At 49.3% G+C, this 26,538-nt stretch overlaps 1 protein-coding gene across 1 annotated transcript in view; it reads left to right on the top strand.

The window, feature by feature from the left end:
• The first annotated feature begins 16,611 nt into the window (after positions 1–16,611).
• MEI1 (meiotic double-stranded break formation protein 1) overlaps positions 16,612–26,538 on the top strand; it is a 48,301-nt gene continuing 38,374 nt past the window's right edge. Inside the window, exons 1-6 of the mRNA XM_049772454.1 lie at positions 16,612–16,764; positions 18,554–18,677; positions 19,786–19,836; positions 22,104–22,177; positions 23,269–23,374; positions 24,061–24,264. Coding sequence (XP_049628411.1) covers positions 16,612–16,764; positions 18,554–18,677; positions 19,786–19,836; positions 22,104–22,177; positions 23,269–23,374; positions 24,061–24,264 — 712 coding nt within the window. The remainder of the gene's footprint in view (positions 16,765–18,553; positions 18,678–19,785; positions 19,837–22,103; positions 22,178–23,268; positions 23,375–24,060; positions 24,265–26,538) is intronic.

Genomic DNA, 26,538 nt, shown 5'->3' with positions numbered 1-26,538 from the left:
GGCTGCGCTCCGCCGCGCCTCCCGGCCCGGCCCGTCCCGTCCCGCCGCGCTCCGAGTCCTCACGCCGGAAGGGAAAAAAAAAAAGGCAGAAAGATGCGACCGCGCATGCGAGACCGGAAGCGGAAGTACGTTACGTCAAAGCAGCCCGGATGTTTCCGCCCTTCTACGGGCGGAAGCGCCCTGAAAAGGCTTCACTTCTGGAAAAAGAACCGGAAGTGCCTTTCCTATGGCGTTGTTGCTAGACAAAAATTTTTTATGGATGCACAGACGACCCGGATGTTCCCGCCCCTCTACGGGCGGAACCGCTCGAAAGTAGCTTCACTTCTGGGAGGAGAACCGGAAGTGCTTTTCCTATGTTGTTGATATACACAAACTTGATTGATTTATACTTATATACTGATTTATTGTTTGTTTGTTTGTTTGTTTTAGAGGTGCTTGGGGAGACCCTATGTGTTTGCGGAGACCATACCTGGGACCAAACCCAGATCAACCAAGTGCAAAGGCCAGAGCCTAACCCACTGTCTTTAATCTCTTCAGCTCCAGCCCTGAGAGTCAGGCTTTCATGGCATTTCTCAAGGGAAGTAGCCACTTGTTTTCACTTCTGGGAAAAAAAAAAAATCAAGGTAGTTCTGGAACAATGAGCTTGATGCTTTATCTGATTTTGTTGCTCAATTATATAATAGCTTCATTTCCTAGTTTTCTCAGAATTAGCTGACCTTTTTGTTTTGGTGGGAGTTTGGGCCATCTGCTGTACTGACTCTTTTGTTTTTTTTTTTTTTTTCTGTTTTTTTTTTTTTTTTTTGGTCTCACCCAGCAGCAGTCAGGGGTTCCTCCTGGCTCTACACTCAGAAATCGCCCCTGGCAGGCCCAGGGGACCATATGGGATGCTGGGATTCTAACCACCGTCCTCCTGCATGAAAGGCAAATGCTTTACCTCCATGCTATCTCTCCAGCCCCTGTACTGACTCTTTTTGGTCTTGCTAGTAAGTTAGTAAATGCTGTCATACTCTTAAGATTCATTCATCTTTTTTCTTTTTCTTCTTGTGTTTTTGTTTTTGTTTTTGGGCCACACCCAGTGACACTCAGGAGTTACTCCTGGCTATGCGCTCAGAAATCACTCCTGCCTTGGGGACCATATGGGATGCCAGGGGTTCGAACCGTGGTCCATCCTTGCACCCGCGTGCAAGGCAAACACCCTTACCGCTGCGCCATTGCTGTAGCCCCTCGTTCATCTTTTACTATACTTCTGTATCTAACCTTCATTCTCTTTGGTGGTCTTGAAGACTGAAGTCAGAGTTTTATATACACAAGGCAACTGAGCCATCCTCCCCAGCCTTTATATTTCTGTACTCAAAACCCTAAATCCTTGCCAAGACTGCCTCATCCCTCCCTACCCATGCTCCCCAACTTGTACCATGCTACCGGCAGCCACCTTCTTTTTTTCTGCCCTAAGTACTCCCCTTTCTCTCCAACCCTATTCAGCTGCCTGTTAAGGAAAATATATTTCAATCTTCTGCTTCATTAACCCCATTAATTGTTTCACAACTTAGTGATATGGTCTTAACTTTTTCTCTGTCATTCCAGCCATGCCCAAAACAGAGCCATTTCTGGGACACCAGGGATACTTGGCATCATACTTGGTCTAAAGAAAGTTCTTGTTTCACGTAGACATCTTTGATGACAAATAGACCAAAAGGAATTTGGGAGAAGATTGTGGTGGCCCCCAAAGGATGGCTCAGAGGAAGCTAGATCTGAGAGCAGGGCAGTGGTATTCTGTCCACTACTCTCTCACTCCACTGATAATTGACTGAAGATCACCAGAAACATACAGTTGCCCTACTCATTATAACAAGAGCAAGCTTATACTGTCGGGGAAAGCAGGGTTATCAAGAAGAGGGTGAAAGGAATGACTGTAGAATTAGGGCTTATGGTAGATTTGCAGGGAAGTTCACACAAGTGGACTTTGCTTTGGATGAGAAGCTATCATAAAGTCTGAGTAATTCTATGACTCAAATCTTCATAAACATCAACCAAGTTGAAGGAATGAGGCGAGGCTGCTGCTCTGATTGGCAAAAAAAAAAAAAAAAATAGCATTGCTGTTGCAAGTCAGCCCCTGAAGAGGTTGACTGATGGATGGATGGAGGATGAAGCCTTTCTCCTTCAGCTTGAACCACATGTCTGTTACCCTGTTCAGTCTGTGGTTCTGAGGTGAATGCGGTGGGAAGAAAGCCAACAGTTAGTCAGGCTTCCGAAGAAAACAGCTCTTTATTCCATGAGGAGGCTGAAGCCAAAAGGCCTAAGAATAGGTCCAGAAAAAAAAAGAATAGGTCCAGGACAAAAGCCCCCCCCCCCTGCCTTCCACAGACCCTTGTTTTCATGCCCCAGAATCAGGTACCACCCAATGGTGGGAGCAGAATCAGGTGCCACCCTAGGGTGGGAGCAGAATGCCAGGTCACACCCTAGGGTAGGGCACAATCACCGATCAGGGTAGGGTCAATAACATAATAATCTCATTAAAATGTTTACATACACAACACATCAGGGCCGGTGAGGTGGTGCTAGAGGTAAGGTGTCTGCCATGGTTTGATCCCCCCAAGCCAGGGGAAATTTCGGTGTGCTTAGCCAGGAGTAACCCCTGAGCATCAAACGGGTGTGGCCAAAACAAAACAAAACAAAACAAAAAAAATAGCAGTCACTTGCTAGGGCCAGGACAAGGGCACATCTGCTCATTTTATTTTATTTTTTTAAACTTTATTGATTGATTGATTGGTTTTTTGGGGTCACACCCAGTGGCGCTCAGGAGTTACTCCTGGCTCTGCACTCAAAAATTGCCCCTGGCAGCCTGGGGACCATATGGGATGCCAGGAATTGAACTGGGTCCTTCCTGGGTTGACCGCATACAAGACAAATGCCCTACTGCTGTGCTGTCTCTCCGGCCATCACATCTGTTCATTTTAAAGATTTTGTTTTTTTCCTAGTTTTGTTTGAAACAAGACATGATGGAATGGTCTTGTGTTGAAGTAAGTTACTCTTGGCTGTCTGCTCAGAAATAGCTCCTGGCAGGCACGGGGGACCCTATGGGACACCGGGATTCGAACCAACCACCTTAGGTCCTGGATCGGCTGCTTGCAAGCTGTGCTATTTCTCCGGGCCCTCAGGATAATTCTTCTTTGCACGTGCTTGTTCTTACTGGGTGAAAAGTATCTCTGGATTGGCCTCCTACCCCTACCTGTTCTTCACTCATGGGGGTGGTCCCACTCTTCCTAATAAAGATCTCGAATCAGAGAGATTTCTTCCTATTTTGGTCCAACAGCTAGCCTGTCTGCCTGACGATGGCTTTTGCCTGCTTGCAGATAGATAGTGGAGAAAGTTCCTGAACCTGTTTTATCTCCCTAACCTGGTGTGGATTATTTCCTGTGTTGGCACTGCTTCCAGACCTGCATTCCCCAATCCCTTTGGGATTGGGGCATGAGGTTTCCACTACAGTCTTGTTTTTGTCTAGTTTTGTCTAGTCTTGTTTTTGTCTTGTTTTTGTCTAGTTTAGCTCCGGTGGCTGCTAGTCAGATTAGTTCTTTGTTTGTTTTTGGGCCACACCTGGCAGCACTCAGGGGTTACTCCTGGCTCTGCACTCAGAAATTGCTCCTGGCAGGGCCAGAATGATGGCGAAGTGGTATGGTGTTTGCCTTGCATGCAGGTAACCTAGGATGGACCACAGTTCAATCCCCCAACGTCCCATATGGTCCCCCAAGCCAGGAGTGATTTCTGAGCACATAGATAGGAATAACCCCTGAGAGTCACCGGGTGTGTCTCAAAACCAAAAAAATAATAAAATAATAAAATAAAAAATAAAAACTCCTGGCAGGCTAAGGGGGGGCATCTGGGATGCTGGAGATTGAACCTGGGTCTGTCCCAGGTTGGCCACGTACACACATGCAAGGCAAATGCTTTACTGCTGTGCTTTCACTCCAGCCCCAAGATTAGTTCTGCTCTATAGGAAACCTTAGGACCAGGTAGTGTACAGACAGATGCATTTCTAATGCATTTCTAACAATAGAGACTGGCTGAGAACAGACTGCATCCTCCCTGTCTATGGCTGCTTTCTGTTTGTTTGTTTTTTTTACCCCACCCATTTTACAGTCAGTGGTTACTCCTGGCTATGTGCTCAAAAATTGCTCCTGGCTTGGGGGGGACCATATGGGACGCCGGGGGGGGGGGGGGGATCGAACCACGGTTTGTCCTTGGCTAGAACTTGCAAGTCAGACTCCTTGCCTCTAGCACCACTGCTCTGGCCCCAAGGCAAACGCCTTACAGTGCTATCGCTCTGGCCCCTTCTATGGCTGCTTTTTATTTTCCTTCATCAGCCTCCTATTCCTAGACTGGTTTCTGTTCTTGGTATTTAGAAGGATCCCAGCTGCCAAACTTTGGGCATACCTCTGCCCTTGACTCAACTGAGTGTGAGAGAGTATCAGCTATAAGTTGGAGTGTCATCAGCTCCACATAAACCCCACATAAGTATGTGATGGCCTTCTCCTAGCACCCCTGGGGACCATTTACAATTCCACTATTAAAGGATTAAGACCAAGCCAATTCTGATGTTATAAATATCTGTGCCCCCATCCACAGTTCAATGCTTTCTTGGTTGTTTTGGGGCCAGAGCCAGCTGTGACAGGACTTACTTCTGGCTCTGTTCTCAGAGTTCTCTCCTAATGGGGCTCAGAGGACCATAAGCAGAGCTGGGGATCGAATCACCTTACCTACTATACTCTCTCTGGGCCAGTTCAATGCTTGGAAGAACACCATTTATAGGGTTGCATCTATTCTTTCACCAATACCGAGCTCAAGATGGGAAAAGAAGATTTCCCACTTTCTGATAGTATCTCATTCAAAATCAGTGAAAAACTGTGAAGAAAGAAAGTAGTAGTGGATAATGGAACTTTTTTTTTTTTTTTTTTTTTTTTTGGTTTTTGGGTCACACCCGGTGGTGCTCAGGGGTTACTCCTGGCTGTCTGCTCAGAAATAGCTCCTGGCAGGCACGGGGGACCATATGGGACACCGGGATTCGATCCAACCACCTTTGGTCCTGGATCGGCTGCTTGCAAATGCCGCTGTGCTATCTCTCCAGGCCCGGATGGTGGAACTTTTAACAAAAGTTAAGATCTGGCTCAGGCCTCCAAAGAATGGGCATTGCCCATACACCCTTGAACCATTGATCATCTATGGATCATCGATGGAAACAACCACAATTGTCTACATCACCAGGAGGCAAAGCTCTACCTGACGCTACCCTGGCATTGACTTTATTCCAAGGAGTGTTCACTTGATACCCAGATGACTCAGTGACAGCAGTAACTTGCTTGCAGGGCAGGACGCTCCACATCTGATGGTGAGGTCAAACTTGAGGACGCTCCACATCCTGACTTTGATGAAACACAGAAACCACACAGAATTCAGAATCCTTCTGGCACAGAAACCAGAATCTTTAACGACAGAAACCAGATAACAAAAACATCTAATGTGTGAAAAAAAATAATAAATTCACTGTGACCACAGAGAATGAGTCAGGGGTTGGACAACCTAGTATGCCTAGAGCCCAGAGTCGGTCTTACAACAGAGAACCTCAGGGATAAGGTCTCTTGTATTTAGGACAAGGTTTTTTTGTTTTGTTTTGTTTTTCCATTTTACCCATATTTTGCTGGGCCTATACAAACAACAATTGCCACTCTCACACTTATTGCTGTATTTTTTAAAACACTTATCCTTTTATTTGTTTTTGTTTTTGTTTTTGGGTCACACCCGGCAATGCTCAGGGGTTACTCCTGGCTCAGAAATCGCTCCTGGCAGGCTCATGGAACCATATGGAATGCCGGGATTTAAACCACCATCCTTCTCCATGCAAGGCAAACGCCTTACCTCTGTGCTATCTCTCTGCCCCACCTTTTTTTTTTTTTTTTTTAAAGAAGAGTTGACTAAACTTTCTGCTGGTACTTCAATGAATTCATTGTGAGTCAATAATTTTCAAAAATATTTTTTCCATTCTCTTCCACCTATTTAGTTTTTCTTTCAATTTTCTATTTTTTAAAAAAACATGTTGCGTTTGGTCTTCCAAAAAATGTATTTTTTTTTTTTTTTTTTGGTTTTTGGTTTTTGGGCCACACCCAGTAATGCTCAGGGGTTACTCCTGGCTATGCGCTCAGAAGTTGCTCCTGGCTTGGGGGACCATATGGGACACCGGGGGATCGAACCGAGGTCCGTCCAAGGCTAGCGCAGGCAAGGCAGGCACCTTACCTTTAGCGCCACCGCCCGGCCCCCCAAAAAATGTATTCTTATCAGTTATGTCAACTATATTATGCTTTTTCTTTAAATAAATTAATTTTAAAAAAGTCAAGATCAATGCAATGTTTCTAAATGGCAGTTATCAGAGGGCTAGGGCCGCTCAGCAGTCGAGCTTCTACCACATGTCACCTACCTTCACTATCCCCAGAGGTGGCCGCCATCATCAAATGTCTGAAATCAGATGGACAGGGGCCAGGGATATCTCCCTGCACAGTGGTAGGGCATTTTCCTTGCACGCGGCCGACCCAGAATAGACCTGTTTTTGAATCTGGCATCCCTTATGGTCCCCGAAGCCTGCCAGGAGCGATTTCTAAGTGCAGAGCCAGAGTAACTCCTGAGCGCTGCTGGGTATGGCCCAAAATCCTACATAAATAAATAAGTAAATGTCTTATGTTAACAAAAGAAAATAAAATTAGACAGACAGACAGACAAACAAGTGAACCAAAGCATCTAAGAAAAGGAAGAACTCAAACACTGCAGGTCACAGCATTTCATCAGAAACGGGGCAGCTGTGTCCATGCAGTGGACAGGGAGTACTAGACAAATCCTGCTCCTTTCCCTGCTCCGGGCAGCACCCCAAAACCTCTGCCCTATGGGTGTAAGAGCCAGCACTGGAGCCAGGTCCTGCAGCAACTGGTTCAGAGACCAGGCATCAGGTCCTTTGTGAGGTGTCCCAATGACAGAGTGGTCAGGGCTACCCCACCCCTGCTGGCTGCCTCAGCTAGAGCAGACCAGCCCTCAACCACCTACTACCACCTGCTGACCTAAGGCCAGCCATGCTGCTGCCAGTGCTGGGCGCCTGCGTGCTGGTGGGGCCCTTCCAGGGGCCCGAATGGGAGCCGGTGCGGGGCCTGCTTGAGCAGCACAGCTGCCGACACCCTCGGTGCTTCGGAAACCTGCTGGTCCTCGGGCTTTTTGTAATCTGGCAGATTCGGCACTGCTGGTGTTGGTTCACCAGGTCCCGCTCCAGCAGGAAGAAAGTCATCAAGGTGAGGGGACCTGCTTCTTGTCAGTCAAAGATGTGTCACATGGGAAATGCCAATGGTCAGAGAGGGTGCCACACCTAGGACAGGGGTCACCTGACTCCAGACGATCCACCCTCAGGTCTCCCGGGCACGTCCAGCAAACCTCCACTCTGACCTCTTCCTGCAAATTCATCTCTCACTTTGAGGACACCACTGCACCCTAGAACTGCTTTCTGACCACAGTCTGTGCCCCCAGAAACAGCAGGGCAACCTGATCCCACTGCTTGCACCCCTGTCTCTATTTCTCCCTACCTCCTTTTTCCACTATTTGTTCAATGGTGGTGCTGGGGGGGAGGTATTAGGGTCACACTCACTGGTGCTCAGGAGACACTCTAGCAGTGCTCAGGGGGTCAAACTGGAATTGGCCGTATTCTAGGCCTTATCCTCTGTGTTGTGTCTCTGGTCAATGCGGACGTCTAATATCATAAACTAGTTTTGCATGCATGGAATTCTCCAGTGAGAATTCTATTTTACTTTATTTTTGCACCTGGGTCAAACCTGACATGTTTGTGAGTCAGAAGATAGGGGTGCAGGGCTGGAGAGATAGCACAGAAGCATTTGTCTTGCAAGCAGCAGATCCAGGATCTAAGGTGGTTGGTTCGAATTCCGGCGTCCCATATGGTTCCCCGTGCCTGCCAGGAATTATTTCTGAGCAGATAGCCAGGGGTAACCCCTGAGCACTGCTGGGTGTGGCCAAAAATAAATAAATAAAAAGATGAAGAAGATAGGGGTGGGCCAGAGCAATAGTATGCGGCTGACCCAGGTTCAATCTCCATCAACCCATATGGTCCCTGAGCCTTCCACTTGTGATTTCTGAGTACAGAGCCAGGAGTAACCCCTGACCACCATCAGGTGTGGCTTCCCTCCCCCCCCCAATAAGATAGGTGTTTGTGGGGCTGGTGTGATAATGCAGTGGTCCTGTTGGGATAGTACCCTAATGTGTGTGTGTGTGTGTGTGTGTGTGTGTTGCCAGGGATTTAACCCAGAGCATGACACATGTGAGACACCTGCTCTGTCTCTAGACTACATCCCCAGCCCCAAGACAAGCTTTTCTTTTTAGCCACACCCAGCGATGCTCAGGGGTTATTCTTGGCTCAGTGCCCTGGGGTCACTCTGAGTGAGCTCTGGAGATCATATGAGGTACCAGGGATTGAACCTACCCAGCAGTTAGGCAAGTACCCTCCCTGCTGTCATATCACACTGGTTCTCCCCCAAGACAAACAGTAACTCATAGTAAGCTGGAGTGAGAGAACAACAAATGGGTGTACGCTTGGCATAGGGGAGCCCAGAATTCAATACCTGGCACTACCTGGTCCCCTGAGCAGCACTGAGAAATGAACTCGGAGCCTCCAAACATGGCCCCCAAACAAAATCTTATGATAGTTCTTATGATATGCTCCCCACTACACTCCTAACTACCACTCCAAGGCGCAGGCACTGACTCAGGTGTCTCTCACCTAATCTCCCACCCTCCTCCTTGTCACTTGTCCACTCCGGCCATGGGGGTCACCTTCCTGTTCTCCTCTTTCTCTTTCATGGTGGCTTTGAGCCCCTCACCCTGAATATTGATGCTTGAGGAGCTGACTCTGGTTGTGGCGGGCTCGCACACTGATTTGGGTCCTCAGCACAGCTGGGTCGCACTGGCTGCTAGTGGGCATACACTTGAGTTGTGGTGCCCACACAAGCAGCATGGTGCCCCCAGAAACTGCACACCCAGCTGGCAGGGTGTGAGGGCCCTTCAACAGAGCCACTGGGTTCACACTTGGTGAAGATGGACAGCACAGATGGGGCTTCCCCCCCCCCACTTCCTCCTGTCATTCCTGTACATGCAATTCTGTGCCATCCTCTGAGCCTCTGCCTTCAGTGCTCTTCTTTTTTTTGTTTGTTTGTTTTTTTTTGGGGGGGGGCCACACCCACGGTGCTCAGGGGTTACTCTTGGCTGTCTGCTCAGAAATAGCTCCTGGCAGGCACAGGGACCATATGTGACACCAGGATTCGAACCAACCACCTTTGGTCCTGGATCGGCTGCTTGCAAGGCAAAAATCGCTGTGCTATCTCTCCGGGCCCCTTCAGTGCTCTTCTTCAGTGTTCTTTTTTTTTTTTTTTTTTGGCCACACCTGGCAGTGCTCAGGGGTTACTCCTGGCTCTGTGCTCAGAAATCGCTCCTGGCAGGCTCAGGGGACTATATGGGATGCCGGGGATCAAACCTGGGTCCGTCCTGGGTCGGCCACATGCAAGGCAAACGCCCTGCCGCTATGCTATTACTCCAGCCATTTCAGTACTCTTCCTGAGTCTCTCCCTCACTCCTTTCGGGGTCTCCCATTACATATCACCTCCTCTCAGATGCCCTCTCTGACCAATCTCTCCATCCCCCATTTGGCTTTTATTTTCATCAGAACATTTCCCCAGACCCCAAAATCCTGGCCATTGAGTCTTCCACATGTGGGCAACAGCCACCGGGACTTGTTGGCAGTGCCCCTGCACCTAGAACAGATGGGACAGAAATGCCACTTGGTTCTCAATGAAGGCCACTTGCCCCCCATTCCCTTTGCACTGAGCCCCAACACCCTCACCTGGCCCGGTTGGGAGATCTGAGGAGTCAGTGTGAGGGGTCAGGCTTTCTATTCTCTGTTCTCCCCTACAGGGGTCATCGCAGAAATGGCCAGTGACCTCCTGGAGGTCTGACCCTCACCTTCGTCTCACCCTGGAAATCCTCTTCGGCTCTCGCAAGTTCAAGGAGCTGGAGACTCACGTCCAACAACGGGCATGGAGAAAGAGGTGGGGCTACCGGAAATGCTCCCAGAAGTGGGCCAAGTCTCTGCTCCCCCGTCAGTTGCTGGATCAGGAGCTGTCTGGAGGGGCCCTCGCCTCGGCTGACAACTTCTGTGACATCTCTCTTCCCAGCAGTGCTGTGCTTCCACCTGATGATCTGTGGGAGTCATGGCAGCTGCACCAGGGTTGCAATGATAACGAGATTCCGGCCACGGGGATGTGCTGCAGGAGGAGGCTCCTGCTGCTCAGCATCCAGGAGGAGCTGGCATTGCTCGAGCTGTCTGTCCACAGCAGGTCCCACCAGCCTTGCACCTCATTAGCCACTGCTGTCCCAAAGCTCCCTTCACCTCAGAGACTGCAAATCTGCTCCCAAGAATTCCTGCTGGCTCCTTCCAACCAGCTCAGGGGAGTGTCCAGCATGGAGCTGGGCAGCCCCGCGGCAGGGGACGGGGTCCCTGGGAGGGAATGTCCCATAGCAGATGGAGAAGGTGGTTCGTGGGCCCAGGCTAAAGGGTGGGTGAAGCAGAGAGAGAGCAGAGAAGAGGAGGATGCAAGGGAGACCCAGGCGTCTGGAAGGCCAGTCTTGATGGACATGCTAATGGAGATCTCTGCAGAGACCCATGGGCTGGAAAATGGGAACTGGAGATCAGTAATGAGGAAACACACCAGAGCTAACCTCACCCAGGATTGGGACAACCAAAAGCAGTTGGGAGTTGAAAACGGGGTCACTGTTGAAGATCTAGGAGACAGTAGCCAGAGGGAGACTGGATCTGAGACACCTGATGCGCAGGAGGCTGGAGTTCAGACACACAAGGGAGAGAAACAGCCATTCAGAGGGGAGGCAGATGCAGACACCCTAATGTCAGAATTGGGGGTGCAGGATAAGAGTCAAAATGAAGGTGTTATAGAGATTCAGAAGTGTGAGGCTGGAGGTGAGGATGAAGGAGAGACCCAGGCCCAAGAAATGGGGGAGCAGGACCAGGCCAGAAGTAAAGTCGGTGAGGAGGCCCAGAAGCCAAGAGAAGTCAAACAGGACCAGAGTACAGGTAATTCGGATCCAGGACTTCTGGCAGGAGAGTGGAGAAGCCAGAACCAGGCTGGAGAAGTGAAGAAAACCTCGGTATTTGCAAAGAAAGACCTGGGAGAAGTGAAAAGAAAGGATGAGGTAGGGGCCCAGGCTTGGAGCTGGGCACAGCAGGAGTCCAAGGGAGGAGGGAGAGGTTCAGAGATCCAGACCCCAGTATGGGGATACCAGAGAGCAGGGGAGAGACTAATATCTAGGGCTGAGATCCAGGAACAATTGAAACATGAGCTTCAGATATGGGGAGGCCATGGTCTGAGAAAAAAGGAAGTTTCCAGAAAGAATAAACTCAAGGAGATAAGAGAGGAGGATTGGATAGTGATCCAAGCACTGTGGTGGGCAGAAGGGATGCCAGCCATCAGCAACCCTGGCAGGGAATCTGAGAAGTCAGGCCGGGAGCATCAGGGCCTGATTGGAGGCAAAAAAAGAGGAAGAATTCAGACCCCAGAGAAGAGAAACCAAAGGAAGAAAGGGGGTGAAGAGAATACAAGTGCCCTGGAAACTGAGGCAGAGACTCTGGGACCATTCAGAGATGAAACTCATGGCAAGACCCTCTCACCAGGGAGAAAGATTTGGGAGCAGCTGGGAGATAAGAGCACAGATATGAAGGCTCCAAGGGAGAGAAACCTAACAGACGTTGAATGGGCAAATGGTGGGGAGACCCAGGAACTTGGGGAAGGGCAGGGTCCCTTGGACAGTGACATCCGTAGACAAATTCCCACAGCAAAACAGGAGATGAAAGGCCAGATTCGAGACAAAGATGGCACCCTCCCCCAGGTGTCTGAGGCAGAGAAAGGGGAAGAGTCTCCTAACGAAGCTGATGGAGAAAGTCACTCACCAGAGGGGAGAAAAGAGGCTCAAGATGCAGGTGAGGGGAGCATCAAACTTCAAATTCCCAAGAACCAGGGAGAAGAGGGAGAAGAAGAGAAAAGAGAGAACCAAGCCCTTGAGGAAGAAAGCCAGAGCCAGGCAGGAGGTGAGATGGAGAGAGAAATACACTCAGCAGAACCAGAGAACTGGGAACCTAGGGGAGAAAAGAGAGGAACAGAAATGGAGGCACCTCCAAATGGAGGTGAGCATGGGGTAGAGACCCCAAGAACTGAGAGTGCAAACCAAGGACCATTCAGAGGTGATTCTACAGAAAGCCAAGGGGAACAGACTGGAGGAAAGAGTGATCCAGAAAATCAGAAACTGGAGAGGAGAAGCCAGAGTGAGCCTGGGAGCAAGGTTGGAAGTGTTCAAGATCTTCAGGGAAGGCACCAGACACAGTTAAGAAGAGAGACAGTGGGAGGCATGAGTTCAGAGAGGTTGGCTCAGGGAGAGATGAGAGGTGAGAATGATGTTGACTCTGAAGGGAAGAGAAGGCTGGGAGGGACCAGCGGCGATGGGGACTCAGAGACTCAGGCTCCTGGGGAAGAGTTAATAAATGAAACTGGTGGGGAGTCGTGGACACAGGGCCAAGAGCAGCAGAACAAGTGTGGGGAGGAGGCCAAGGATGAAAGGCCTGCAGGAAGCGCAGAGGACAAGGACCAGAGCCAAGAAATGGATGTACTGAGAACCAGCCCCCTAATTGAGACCTCTGGGGGTGAAGGCCCCCCAGTCCTTTCCAGCTCCAGTCCCGAGGCCCTGGAAAAAGAAGAGGCCGAAACCTCTGCCCCCTGTTCGGAGGTGAGGCTTCTCCCTGAGAAGGAGGGCTTGGCCAGCGGAGAGGGAGAGCCCTTGGCCGGCCAGAACCCAATCCCTGATAGGGGACACCAGGAGGCCCTGACTCCCACCCCTAGAAAGACTCCACCAAAACCCCCAAGAAAACATCGACAAAAGGCCACTCGCATGACTTCGGGGCTCCCTGAAGCAATGTCTCTAGCTGCTCTCTCAGGTCTGCCTTCTCAGTCACTCAGCTATGGCCACAAAACTGCCCCAGCCCCCAGGGTCCTGAAGAAGAGGCATCACCTGCTGCTGGAGCCCCTCATGCGATGCAGGGCATTGCATTTCCAGTGTGGCCTCCCACCACGGGTCCTGGAGTCTCACTTGCTTTCTGGCACCTCGGGCCTCTCCCCTGGATTACAAGGAGATTGTGAGCAGCCAGGGCCACAGGAAGGACATGTGGAGGCTCAGACCTCCAAGGCAGGTTTGAATTTCTCAGAAAGAACCCTGAGGACTGATTCCCTAGAGAAAAAAAGCTGGTGGCTTTCTCTGCAAGGCAGAGAGCTGGAGAAGCTAGGAACACCTGAGTGGGCTTCTGTGGATCTGTCCAGAAGAGTCAGGCCACCAGAGGGCCTCAGAGAACCGTGGGCTGTTCAGGAAGTGGCTCATCCCAGGGCCCAGGTCTCTGAGTCTAGGAGCTGGTGTGGCCCACAAAAGGTTCCAGGGCCAGCCAGGGAAGGAAGTAGGCACAGGAAAACAGGGCGGCCAGGAATCTCCCTGGATGGAGAAACAAGTTGCAGCAGGGTAAGGACCCCAAGATCCTTTACAGACCATGGCTCCCAAGAAGCTTCCCAGCTTCAGGAACTGCAGCCATCCACATTCCAGAGAAGTTTGGAGCCTGCAGAGAGCAGAGAGCTGGGACCCCAGCCTTCGGCCCATTCCACAGATGCTTCCAGCTTTAACGAGAGTTTCCAGTGCACCACAGCCAGGCTGGGTACAGTCTTGCGGAAAAACATAACCTGCAGCCCACGCCTGGCCCTGAGCCTGAGGCAGCCGGACCCCTTGTTGCACCCTAACTTGGGTTCCCCCCATTCTGGAGTCCATCCTCTCCAGTACCCAGCTCGCATCTGTGCTAGGGTTGCTCTTCCCAACAGAGATGTTCCCCGTGGTCAGGGGGTTCTGAAGAAACCCAAAGGAACCCCAGTGAATCCGGCCAAGTTTAGTTTTTTGAAGCTGTTCCGGAATTTTTTGCTTCGTCGGGGCTTTAGAAAGTAGGTCTCAGACTTGCCCATCTTCGAGCACCTCAGAGTGGCCTGCTGATCACCCCATGCCTCTAATAAAGTCCATGATTTGGCTTTGTGGGGTTCTGAGTTCCACAGCATGTATCTTGAATGTCTCCTTATGGGGTTTGAACTACTTTGTGTGGGGTCAAGTTCATCCTGAGTCTTTGAAGACTTGAGAAAGGAGAATCAACTCAAGGGGTTGGGGAGTCAAAAAGCCTATCACTCCAAAACGTATCTTTTTGGTAAGAGTTTTATTTCATGGGAAAGACTCTGAAGGCTTTTCTGTGTAAATCTTTCCTATGAGGGTGACTCTTGGGAGACTCCATCAGATTTTTGTGCAGGAGGCATGACTTAAATCTTAATTACTGTGTCCCTCCAGCTGACTTTTCCTCTCTCTTTCCCACTGTCCTCTCCTTTCCATGAGGGATTGAAGATGGTTTTAGAAGCTAAAATGTTTGGTCCTGGTAGGTCTCTTCCATTAATACGGGTTTACAAAATTGTCTATTAACAAACAGGCTCTACACAATAGTTTTTACAAATCCAGAAGAATCAAGAGAGATACGGGATAATTCTGACCTGACACCGACATGGGATATATTTGGAGGGGTGGAGGCAGAGTTTAGATAACACGCCTCTGTATTTGGGCTGTTCCTGGCTCTGTACTCATGAGTATTGGTACTCAAGACCAATATGATGCTGAGAATCAAACCATGGTTAGCTCCATGTAAGATAAGCACCTACCTCTGATAAAACTTTTGAGTAATTCAATCCATTACATGAGCTATTTTGTTACATATCAAAGGAAACCAATGAATACTTTATTGTGGTAGTGTACTTGTCTCTTTGACTAGCCTTTTTATTCTTTGAAGATGAGAACTATCTCTTGCCTTTTTATTTTTGGTTTTGTTTTGAAGCCACTCCCAGAACAGTGCTCAGGGGGTCCTGTGGTACCAGAGATCAAACCTAGCCATCTACATGCAAAGCCTGTGCTCAATTCTTGGGAGTGACTTTCCTGGTTCTCTTGCTCACTTTTTTTGGGGGGAGGCACACCCAGTGATGCTCAGGGGTCACTCCTGGCTCTGTGCTCAGAAGTCACATTTAGCAGGCTTGGGGACCATATGGAATGCCGGGGATGGAATCTGGTCCATCCTGGATCTGCTGTGTGCAAGGCAATCACCCTATTGCTGTGCTAATGCTCTGGCCCCATCTCTTGCTCACTTTTGAGTCTTTTACCACCTAACAGTTCCTAGTTCACGGTTTTTGTCATTCCTCCTGCCCTAAAATTTTTTTTTTTTTTTTTTTTTTGGTTTTTCGGCCACACACAGGGGTTACTCCTGGCTAAGCGCTCAGAAATCACCCCTGGCTTGGGAGGATCATATGGGACGCCGGGGGATCGAACCTCGGTCCTTCCTTAGCTAGCACTTGCAAGGCAGACACCTTACCTCCAGCGCCAATTTGCCGGCCCCTAACTTAAAAATCATCTGAACTCGGGGCCAGAGGAATAGTATAGTGGTAAGGTTTCTGCCTTGCACATGGCAAGGGTTCGATCCTTGCCATCCCATATGGTTTCCTGAGCGCCACCAGGCGTGATCCCTGGGTGAAGAACCACGAGTAAGCCCTGAGCAGCACTGGGTATGGCTCACAAATTTAATTACATATTAAGTGCTTTTAAGTTTTCGGTGTGGCTCATAAATACTAAAAGCAGGAGCCAATGGTACAGCAGGTTCAAGTACTTGCTTGGCACGAGGTTGATCCAGATTCAATTCCCGACCCTGTAGAAGGTCCCAGGAGTGCTGAAGTGCTCCCAGAGACAGGAGTAAGTCCTGAGCACCTCTGGGAGGGTGCCACAATTCCAAATTCCGTGTTCATAAATATTTATTTATAAATACTTTATTTTTATTTTGGGGGGGGGTCATACCCGGCGGCGCTCAGGGGTTCCTTCTGGCTCTATGCTCAGAAATCACTCCTAGCAGGCTCGGGGGACCATGTGGGATGCCGGGATTCGAACCACCGTCCTTCTGCATGCAAGGCAAACGCCCTAGCTCCATGCTATCTCTCCGGCCCCTATAAATACTTTATTTTTATTTTTTAATAAATACTTTGTTATGTTGTTATGTTATGTTATGTTATGTTATGTTATGTTATGTTATGTTATGTTATGTTATGTTATGTTATGTTATGTTATGTTATGTTATGTTATTTATTTATTTATGCCACACCTGGCAAGCTCGGGGTACCCTATAGGGATGCAGGGGGATCGAACCTGGGTCGGCCTAGGTGCAAGGCTAACGCCCTCCCCGTTGTGCCATCCCTCCGGCCCCTCCTCCTACTTACTTTCAAGCCCTCCCGGTGCTGAACTGAAACTCTCGCGAGAAGACCGGCTGTTCGCGCAGCCGCAGAAGGGGCCCTGCGACGCGCACGCATGCGTGCAAGTTGCGCGGGAAAGGGCCGCGCATGCGCATAAGGAGTGGCGATGGCGCTGCGGGAGCCTCGGAGAGACGAAGCTGCAGCTGCGCTGCTCTTCCAGAAGGCCCATTTCCGGCACGACCCGCGCTGGCTGCTGCCCGTGGCCCCGCACCTCTGCCTGGCCTGCGCGCTGGAGCTGCTGCCCGAGCCCGGGGTGTCGGTGCGTGCAGGGCCCGGGCAGGCCGGGCGCCCCAGGACGGAGCCTCGCGCCATCTTGACCCCCCACCGTCCAGGGCCCACGGGAGGCGCTTCCCCGGCCTTTGCGTCTCTCCTGTTTCTGACTCTCTGTCTCTGTCTGTCTCTGTCTCTCCCTCCTCTCTGTTTCTCCTAACTCCTCTTTCCTCTCTGTCTCTGTGTCTCTCTCTTATCTCCTCTCTCTGTCTCTCTGTGTCTTTGTCTCTCCTGTCTCTGACTGTCTCTGTCTGTCTCTGTCTCTCCCTCCTCTGTTTCTCCTATCTCTTCTTTCCTCTCTCTCTGTCTCTGTGTCTCTCTCTTATCTTCTCTCTCTGTCTCTTTGTCTCTCCTGTCTCTGACTGTCTCTGTCTGTCTCTGTCTCTCCCTCCTCTGTTTCTCCTATCTCCTCTTTCCTCTCTCTCTGTCTCTGTGTCTCTCTCTTATCTCCTCTCTCTATCTCTCTGTGTCTCTGTCTCTCTCCTGTCTCTGACTCTCTGTCTCTGTCTGTCTCTGTCTCTCTCTCTCTCATACCTGGTGGCGCTCAGAGGTTACTCCTGGCAGGCTCGGTGGACCATATGGGATGCCGGGAATAGACCTGGGGTCCATCCGGGGTTGGCCGAGTGTAAGGCAAACGCCCTACTGCTGTGCTCGAAGGGGAATTGTGCTTTAAGTGTGGGCCGGTGGTGTTTCATTTTTTGGGGGGAGAGGGTGTCTCCAGAACTGCTCATAGGGTCCTGGGGTCACTTCCCACTAGGCTTATGAAGGCCCCTTAGTTCCCCTCTCCAGATTGTTTTAGTAGAAAGTGCCTAAGGGTGGGGGACAAAATCTGGTTGGAGGCAGGTTTGAGTCCTCGGGGAAGTCTCGGTATCTATTTTCTCTTCTCTAAAACAGGATTGCTGGTAAAAATGCCTTCTTTGGTGGCTTCCCAAACTGGAGTTTTGTTCTTTCTTTTTTTGGCTGCCTCTGCTCAGTTTACTCCTGGTTCTTGGGGATCGTTTACAACAGGCTCACAGGACATATGTGGTGCCCAGATGGAATCCCTGTGGGCCATTTGCAAAGCAGACACCCTACCTGCTGTACTGTTGCTCCTGCCCCTGCCTCACCAACTTGTTAGGCTTAAGTGAGAGTAGACAAAAGAGATTCATGACCAGTTAAATGCTGTGTAATTATAGGCTATTAGAAACCTTAGTTTACATGTTACACATTATGGTCAAATGGGTTTCTGACTGTGGAACGGCATTTTTCTGTACTTAGTGAAGGAATGTGGATCTTACCGCAGCATAATGATTTCTTTTACTAGAGGAATCTATCTTGTAATTACATTGGGAGATTAAATTTAAAATCATGGAGGAGGTCTGAAGTGATAGCATAGTGGTAGGGCATTTCTTTGCATGCAGATGACCTGGGACAGACCCAGATTCAGTCCCTGGCATCCTATATGGTCCCCAAGCCTGCCAGGAGCAATTTATGAGGGGAGAGCCAGGAGTAACCCCGAGCACTGCCAGGTGTGGCCCAGTCCCCCCCCCCACCCCACCCCCGCCCCAATCGTGGAGGGACCAAAGCATTATCCAGTGTGTAAGGAAGGGCACATTTGCCTTGCATGTGTGGTCCCCTCAGGTTTGATCCCCAGCATCACATATGGTACCTTGAGCCCTGTCAGGAGTGATTCCTGAAAGTAGAGCTAGGAGTAAGCCATGAGAACAGCCAGGCATGGCCTCCCCCCAAATAATCACCGAAACTTGGATGTTGCGAATATTGTCTCCATGCTCTCCAAGGTGGTGCGCAAGAAGCACTTGCTGTCCTGCTTTCGAGATGCCCTCGTGAGGCACACGACCCTGGTCCTGCAGCTGGTGGCTCAGGAACAGAGAATCTGTGACCACTTCACAAGCACACTGTTTGGTGAGAACACATGGGGAATTTGACATGACTTTTGCATGAGTAACCTGATGAACGCGTGTATTGGGAGAAGTGGACTGGGAAAGATGATTTATACTTCTTTGCACGATAATAGTTTAACTTGCTAGCAAGTTGTTTTGTTATAATGGAGATATGATTCACTTCCTGAGACTTCTGATGCATCCATATAGCTGGGTTTGCTATTGCCAGAGGTTATAGAAACAGTGTGAGTGGGAGAATGTGAGTCCTTCGCTCAGTCTAGCTGGTTTCTGAAGAGGATCAGGCCTAGACTGCTGGGACCTGCCAACCTGGGGGTGACTTTGCTTGAGTCACTTGGTTTCTCCTCTGTCTCAGTTTTTTTTCTTATGTAACCTAAGATGGAGTAAAGGTCCCTTCTTTTTTGGTGGGGTGGGAGTTGTTTGGGCCACATTTAAGGGTGCTCAAGGGCTATTCCTCGTTTCCTGGCACAGTGCTTAAGTGACTTTTCCCTATTCTCTCTTCCTCTTCCTCTACTTTTTCCTCTCTCCCTTTCTCTTTCTCTCTTTTCCTTCCTGCCTTCTTTCTCTCCCTTCCCCCATGCTTAGGCTTCACTCTTAATGATCGGGGACCATTTGTGGTAACAGGATCAGACCCACATAGACCGTACGTAAGGCAGTGCTTACTGCCCTCTAGCCTTATTGCCTTACTGTCTCTCTGGCCCAGGCCTCTTTTCTATATACTTAATATTCTAAGGAATGAACTCTTTTTGTGTTAACTTACATAATGTGCTTTTTCTCTGCTAAAGACTTTTCAAGCTTTTAACTGCCAAGAATGTCCTTTAAGGGGAAGAGCACAATCTTCAGGGCTTGGGGAGGTCAATTCACAACTGGCAGAACTGAATTTACCCTGGAGGTCTGTTATAGGCTTGAGCAAACAGTGTTTCTGCTGTGCCACCCGGTTTTTATCCTCTTAGAGACAGAGTGGGTCATTGAAAGTGAAGGTATTTGGTGCTGAGGATAGAATGTAGCTGTGACATTGCTTAAAGCTGCTATTAGTCTTCGAAGTCACAGTGTGCCTTTGTTTCTTTTTTAACTGTTAACCACCTGCCCTTCTCATGTGCCTCTGTTTCAAGGACTGTTATGCAAGGTGGAAGATGGGAGTCTCACAGATCTCTGTATTGAAGGTGGGTGAAGCGAAGCGTGCTTAGCATTGGAGACTGGGCCAGTGAGCCTGAATTGCCGTTCTGGCTATTTGAGGCCTTAGTGAAATGGGATGTGTCGTTTTAGACATGATGCTCATTTACTTGTCAGGAATTCTCATGGCTGGGGAAATAGTATAGTAGGGAGGGCATTTGCCTTGCATGCATGCAGCTAACCAGGGTTCAATCCTTGGCATCCCATATGGTCTCCTGAGCACCTCTAGAATTAAATTCTGAGAACAGAGCCAAGAGTTATCCCTGAGCACTGCCAGGTATCACCCCAAAACAAAACAAAACAAATAAAATGAATTTTCTATTTTTTCCCATTGGTCACCTTCTTTGTGCAAGTTACTATGACAAATAACACTAAGAATACATAGATTACATACAGTACCTGTCCTCTAAGTCTTTCCAATAAAGAGGAGATATTGGCTGTAAATGATGAGAGGTGTGGGCCCCAAATAAACAGAAGTCCCAGTAATAATTATATACATTTTTGCATTTCATATTTTTGGCTGTGGGCTATGACAATCTTCAAAACTAGTCACAATACTTTCCCAGTATTCTGTTCCTGAAGAATGATTTTTTGGGGTGGGGAGTGGCCTCTCAAGCAGTGTTCAAGAACCTTGAGGGCCATAGAATTGCTGTTTTTTAGGGGCTGGAGCAGTGGCGCAAGCGGTAGGGCATTTGCCTTGCATGTGCTAACCTAGGACAGACTGCAGTTTGGTCCCCTGGCATCCCATATGGTCCCCCAAGCCAGGAGCGATTTCTGAGTGCATAGTCAGGAGTAACTCTTGAGCGTCACTGTGTGTGCCCCAAAGAGCAAAAAAAAAAAAAAAAAAAAAAAAGAATTGCTGCTTTTTGTTTATTTGGGGCCAAACCTGGCTATGCTCAGGAATCACTCATGGTGGGGTGGGGGGGGGATGGGGGAACCATATGGAAAGCTGGGAATCAGACGTGGGTTAGCCGTGTACAAGGTAAGCACGTAACCTGCTGTACTGTGATGAGGGGTGGGGGAAACATATGGAAAGCTGGGAATCCGATATGGGTTAGCCGTGTACAAGGTAAGCACGCAACCTGCTGTACTATTTCTCAGGTCCCAGTCTGGGCATTAGTCACCAACTTGGCTGGATAGTGGAATGCTGGAACCCAAATTGTGTCTGGGACTCCTGAAGCCATCCCAGAGATGCACAGGGATCCTCCAGGATTACACCTGGCGGTGCTCAGGGCCTTCCAGGTCTTGCTAAGGGGCAAATTTGAACTCTATTCCTGCCATATGCTTTTCATGTGCCTCTGACAACTGAGATCTCTCCAACTCCTATAGATGAAAATTTAAAGTTAATCTCCTACAAATCAGGAAAAGAAAGAGCAAAAAAAGGGTGGATAAATACATATTCCCTTTTCTCATTTGTAGTTACAGTCATTTCTTTTTTTTTTTTTTTTTTTTTTTGTTGGTTTTTGGGCCACACCCGGTGACGCTCAGGGGTTACTCCTGGCTATGCACTCAGAAGTCGCTCCTGGGTTGGGGGACCATATGGGACACTGGGGGATCGAACCGAGGTCCGTCCAAGGCTAGTGCAGGCAAGGCAGGCACCTTACCTCTAGTGCCATCGCCCAGCCCCTACAGTCATTTCTATAGCTGGTCACACAAATATAGTTTCTATTTATAGTTTCCTTTTATTACCTATTCCATTTGTAAACTTCCTGATGATTCTAATGTTCAGCCTCATTGAGAACCACTGATGTAAATCGTTGAAGAAAGCCGGAAGTCCTCTGGTTTGGGTACTCAAACATTGTTTAACATGGGAGACAGAACTCTTAATACCAACTGACAAAGGCAAATCACTGCCCTGCGCTCACTTGGAATAGAACCAAGAAAAGTTGATTCTGGGCTGCAGATGTAGCTCAGAAGTAGAACATTTAGCCTTGTGTGTAAGAGATCCTGGGCTCAATCTCCAGAGTGGACAAGAAAAGGAAAGGTGGATTTTGGGCTATGGGTTGTCTTTTATTTATTTTATTTTTGTTTTTTTCGGCCACACCTGGTGACACTTGGGTTACTCCTGGTGATGTGCTCAGAAATTGCTCCTGGCTTGGGGGACCATATGGGATGCCGAGGGGATGGGGGTTCGAACCATGGTCTGTCTTAGGTTAGCACACGTAAGGCAAATGCCCTACCTCTTGTGCCACCGCTCTGGCCCCATATGGGTTGTCTTCTGATTATCGTGGTAATGCTGTCGTGTCTGTCTGCTCAGTCCTGATCCAGCTTACAACTCAGCTGAAGCTGGAGCAGACGGTCCATTGCCTGCTGGATGAGTGCCACAAAGAGGTCAGTAGAGGGCTGTGTTCTCAGGATACGCGGATGTTAGCTGGGGTAATTCTGGATTCGTGGGGGCTGAAATCCCTGGAGGAAAGAGGCTTAGCTGAGCTCCTTGACTTGGCGGTATAGTTAGGAGCCTTGATTTGTTCCTACCTTTCTCCTTCCCTCTCTATTTCCTTTCTTCCCTCCCTCCCTTTCTTTCTTCCTCCCTCCCTCCCTCCTCTTCCTCATTCTTACCTCCCTCCCTCCCTTCCTTCCTCCCTCCCTCATTTCTTCCTTCCCTCCCTCCCTTTCTTCTCTCCATCTTTCCCTGAAATGCTGCCAGATAATGGTCTGTTTGGTCATCAAAGTTTCATGGCATTTCTCTCTTGTTTTCTTAAACGTAATTTTTCTTGACAAAGGACATAAGTTCACTGTGTCTTAATTTTGGATTTTAGTTTGGTTTAGATTGTGTGTGTGTGTGTGTGTGTGTGTGTGTATTTTTTTTGCGGCCACACCCAGTGATGCTCAGGGGTTACTCCTGGTGATGCACTCAGAAATCACTCCTGGCTTGGGGAACCATATGGGACGCCAGGGGATCGAACCTCGGTCTGTCCTAGGCTTATGCCACTGCTCCAGCCCCTAGATTGTATATTTTATTTTATACTGAAGGTACTTTTACCAGCATCTAAAGTAAACAGCTAAACTTTACCTGTTCTGTGTTTTATGTGAACACCTCCTGGCCATGTTGGGAAAGGGAGGTGGTACTATGGGGCTTGGGGGCTGCTTCCAGCAGTGCTTGGAGAAACATGCTGTTCCCTCCAGCAAAGCCTTCACTTCTGCCCTTTGAGCTGTCTCCTGGGGCCCTTAACTTACTTCCCTTAGTGTAGCAAAGACCTCAGTTCAACAAGTTATTCACCTGGTTTCCAATCAGAAATATTACCACAATCACATTTTTATTTCCCTTTCCTTTATTGGTGATGTGGTACCCAGGGTTTCTAGTGCAGAGGGAGGGGTGTTTGCACCAGAGGGCTCCCTGGTGGTGGTGGTGGTGGTAAAGCCGCCCTGCATGTCTTTCTGTGTGTGGTCCGGGGGCTTCTGTCTGACCAAGTTTCCTGCAGATGTGTGACCTGTCCTCCATGCAAGGCAGCCTGGCGATCCTGACCTTTCTTGGCAAGTTGGTAGATGCCATCCCTGCTGTGGCCGACAGGCTTGTGACAGAGCACAGTGAGTGACCTGGGGAGGCCACCCCCTCCTTACCTACCCATTAGTCCCGTGTCCTTCTCTCCCGATGCCCTCTTTGCCTGCACCTGTTCTTTTCCCTTTGGACAGTTTTAGTTCCTCTTTGATTTGTACTGTGTGTTGGCCAGTTAGGAAAGGGCTAGTCTTTTGATTCTAGTCTTTGGTTATTTCTCTTCATTTTACCCTTCGTGTATTTTTTGGGCTACACCTGGAGGTGCTCAGGGGGTGCACCCGGCTCTATGCTCCGGAGCGACTTCTGGCTATTACAGAGAACCTCTCCGTGGTGCTGGGGTTTGAACCTGGGCTTGGCTTCATGCTGGGCAAACACCTTTCATTCCATCCTTTCTCTCTGATCTTCTGTTTGTGCTTCCAACACTGAATAAGAACCTACCAGATACTGTCCTTTGGAATGGGAGGAGTTAAATCTGGAATAGAGCACTCCCCCACCCCCCAAATCAGTAAAATGTAAAATGCCTCACAATGGATTTAACCAAAGTGAAAAATACTTAACTTCCTTAAGCTTTGGTTTTCCCTTTTGATTCAGTACCAGAAATGGTTTATTGTGGAGATTATCAGGGATTACCTTCATAACCTTCCAAGTTGATAGTTTGGAGTTTCACTTACCAATGACATTGTGATGTTCCCTTGTTCCTGGGCTGTTTTCTGGACAGGTAACCTGCTGGAACACATGTTAAAGGGGTTAGTTTGCACCGATGAAGGGGTGCAAGCTTCGGCCTGTTACCTGTATGGGAAACTCTTCTCCTCACCGGGGGCCGCAGAGATGCTTTCTGGTCATTTCCGTGAGAAGTTGTGCCCCCTCTTCCTTTCCACCCTGGATGGTGCCCAGACAAAGGAGCTACAGATCAACTGCTTGGGTAAGGTCAAGAAGAGAAACATGATGAAAAAGTGATACTGAATTAAATTCCAGACATCGCATATGAGCCATGTGCTTAAGCTTGAGAGGCAGGAGGCTTGCTTGAATCATTGGGAGACTGATGCCTTCATGGGGCTTTTGATGGCTTGTTTGGACAGTAAGAAAAGGCTCTGAAAGATGGCTAGGGCTGGTGTCTAGTGTGACATCTCCTTGGGAAGGAGTGGAGAGAGGAAAGTGGGACAGGAGTTTGCTGCCTGGCCTGGTGTGTCCTGTTGGTGCTGCCAAGTCCATCTGCATCCTGCTCAGACATCAGCTTCCTCGGTGGAAAATCGTCCTTGTGTCTCTGCCCCCAGGGAGTGTCCAAGTTTCTAAGCTTGTTATGAAGGGCATAGTCCCAAGAGTGACTGTGCAACCTCTTATTACTTCCTAGGTGCATACACAAGACTGTCAAGTGCTTCTTAGCATAGGACTTCCATATAATTTTTTTTTTGGAGTGGCTTCACCCAGTGGTGTTCAGGGCTTATTTTGTTTTGTTTTTGGGCCACATCCCATGACACTCAGGGGTTGCTCCTGGCTATGCGCTCAGAAATCGCTCCTGGAGGAACCGGAGCTTTGGCACAAGCAGTAAGACATCTGCCTTGCCCACGCTCGCCTTGAACTGACCGTGGTTTGATCCCCTGGTGTTCCATATGGTCCCCAAAGCCAAGAGTGATGTCTGAGCTGCATAGCCAGGAGTAACCCCTGAGCGTCACTAGGTGTGGCTCAAAAACAAAACAAAAATGGAAATTGCTCCTGGCTTAGAGAATCATATGGGACCCTGGGGATCGAACCCAGGTCAGCCATGTGTAAGGCAAGTGCCCTACTACTGTGTCCCACCCAGCTCAGGGCTTATTTTTGTCTCTGCACTCAGGGATTATTCCTATTGGGTCTTGGGGTACCATAGGATGCCGGGGATCAAACCCAGGTCAGGCACAAGCAGGGCAAATGGACTGTCACTCCACCCTGGAGCTGTCCTATTTTGGATGCAGCAGGTGGGCACTTTTTTGTTTTTTGTTTTTTTTTTTTTTTTTTGGTTTTGGGCAGTGCTCAGAGGTTACTCCTGGCTCCAAGCTCAGAAATTGCTTCTGCAGACATGGGGGACCATATGGGATGCCAGGATTTGAACTAATGACCTTTTTGCATGAAAGGCAAACACCTTACCGTCATGCTATCTCACCGGCCCCTAGGTGGACACTCTTTTTTTTTTTTTTTTTTTGGTTTTGGGGTCACACCCGGCAGTGCTCAGGGGTTACTCCTGGCTAAGCGCTCAGAAATCGCCCCTGGCTTGGGGGGACCATATGGGACGCCGGGGGATTGAACCGAGGTCCTTCCTTGGCTAGCGCTTGCAAGGCAGACACCTTACCTCCAGCGCCACCTACCCGGCCCCGAGAACTGCTTTTTTTCATGGCTTCTACCAAGAGCTCTTTTAGAACATTCCAGCACATGCAGTGAGCACATCAGGCCTCTCCTCTGCTGTGTCTGGGGCCATTAAGATGATCAGCCCCAAACTCTCGCCTGACAGAGCTCACAGATGACTGTGTTGTCGGGCATGGACAGTTTGCTTCCAGAGGGGTAACTGCTGCACGGAAGAGGGTGTCATTCTGCTCAGCAGGACTCAAGTCTAGCAAGACAGTCAAGCAAAAATTAGGACAGAGAGGAAGAAGTCAAGCCGTCACTGGGTATAGACGAGCTCTTCAATTCTAGAGCCTCTAGGGAACCCACCACATATGTTACACTCATAAATGCTTCATTAAAGTCACGGGGTACATAACTCCTGGGGTTTCTGTCTCATGGAGGAAGCTGGGGAGGTAGCGCGGGCTCGTCATGCAATGGGGACCCAGCTGTGTCTCCCACACCTCACAGTTTCCTGGAGGATCCTGAGCACTGCTGCTGTGGCTCCTGTGGCCCTGGGTACTCCCTGGGGCCTCAATGTTCCCAGCACAAAATTGCCCACACAGTTCTGTGCCCTGGGCTCTAGCATTGACCTGTTTGGCCTGTGAGGCCCAGTAGTTCCTGGGATTTACCTCTACCTCTACCTCTTACCTCAAACTCAATTTACCTGGGGCCCGCAGGAGGCAAAGTCAGAGTGATCGTTGAGTGCAAAGTCAGTAGTAAGCCTTGAACATTGGGGGTGTGACCCAAACAACTAAAACAAAACAAAACAAAAAAAGATTCCTTTAGGGCAGGGCCACAAAATGTTGTACAGAGGGCCATTTGCGGCCCTTGGGCCGAGAGT

The sequence above is a fragment of the Suncus etruscus genome, chromosome 4 (genome assembly GCF_024139225.1).
Source record: "Suncus etruscus isolate mSunEtr1 chromosome 4, mSunEtr1.pri.cur, whole genome shotgun sequence".
NCBI lineage: Eukaryota > Metazoa > Chordata > Mammalia > Eulipotyphla > Soricidae > Suncus > Suncus etruscus.
The sequence above is the reverse complement of the archived record's forward strand: the minus strand, read 5'-3'. Positions and strand labels throughout refer to the sequence as shown.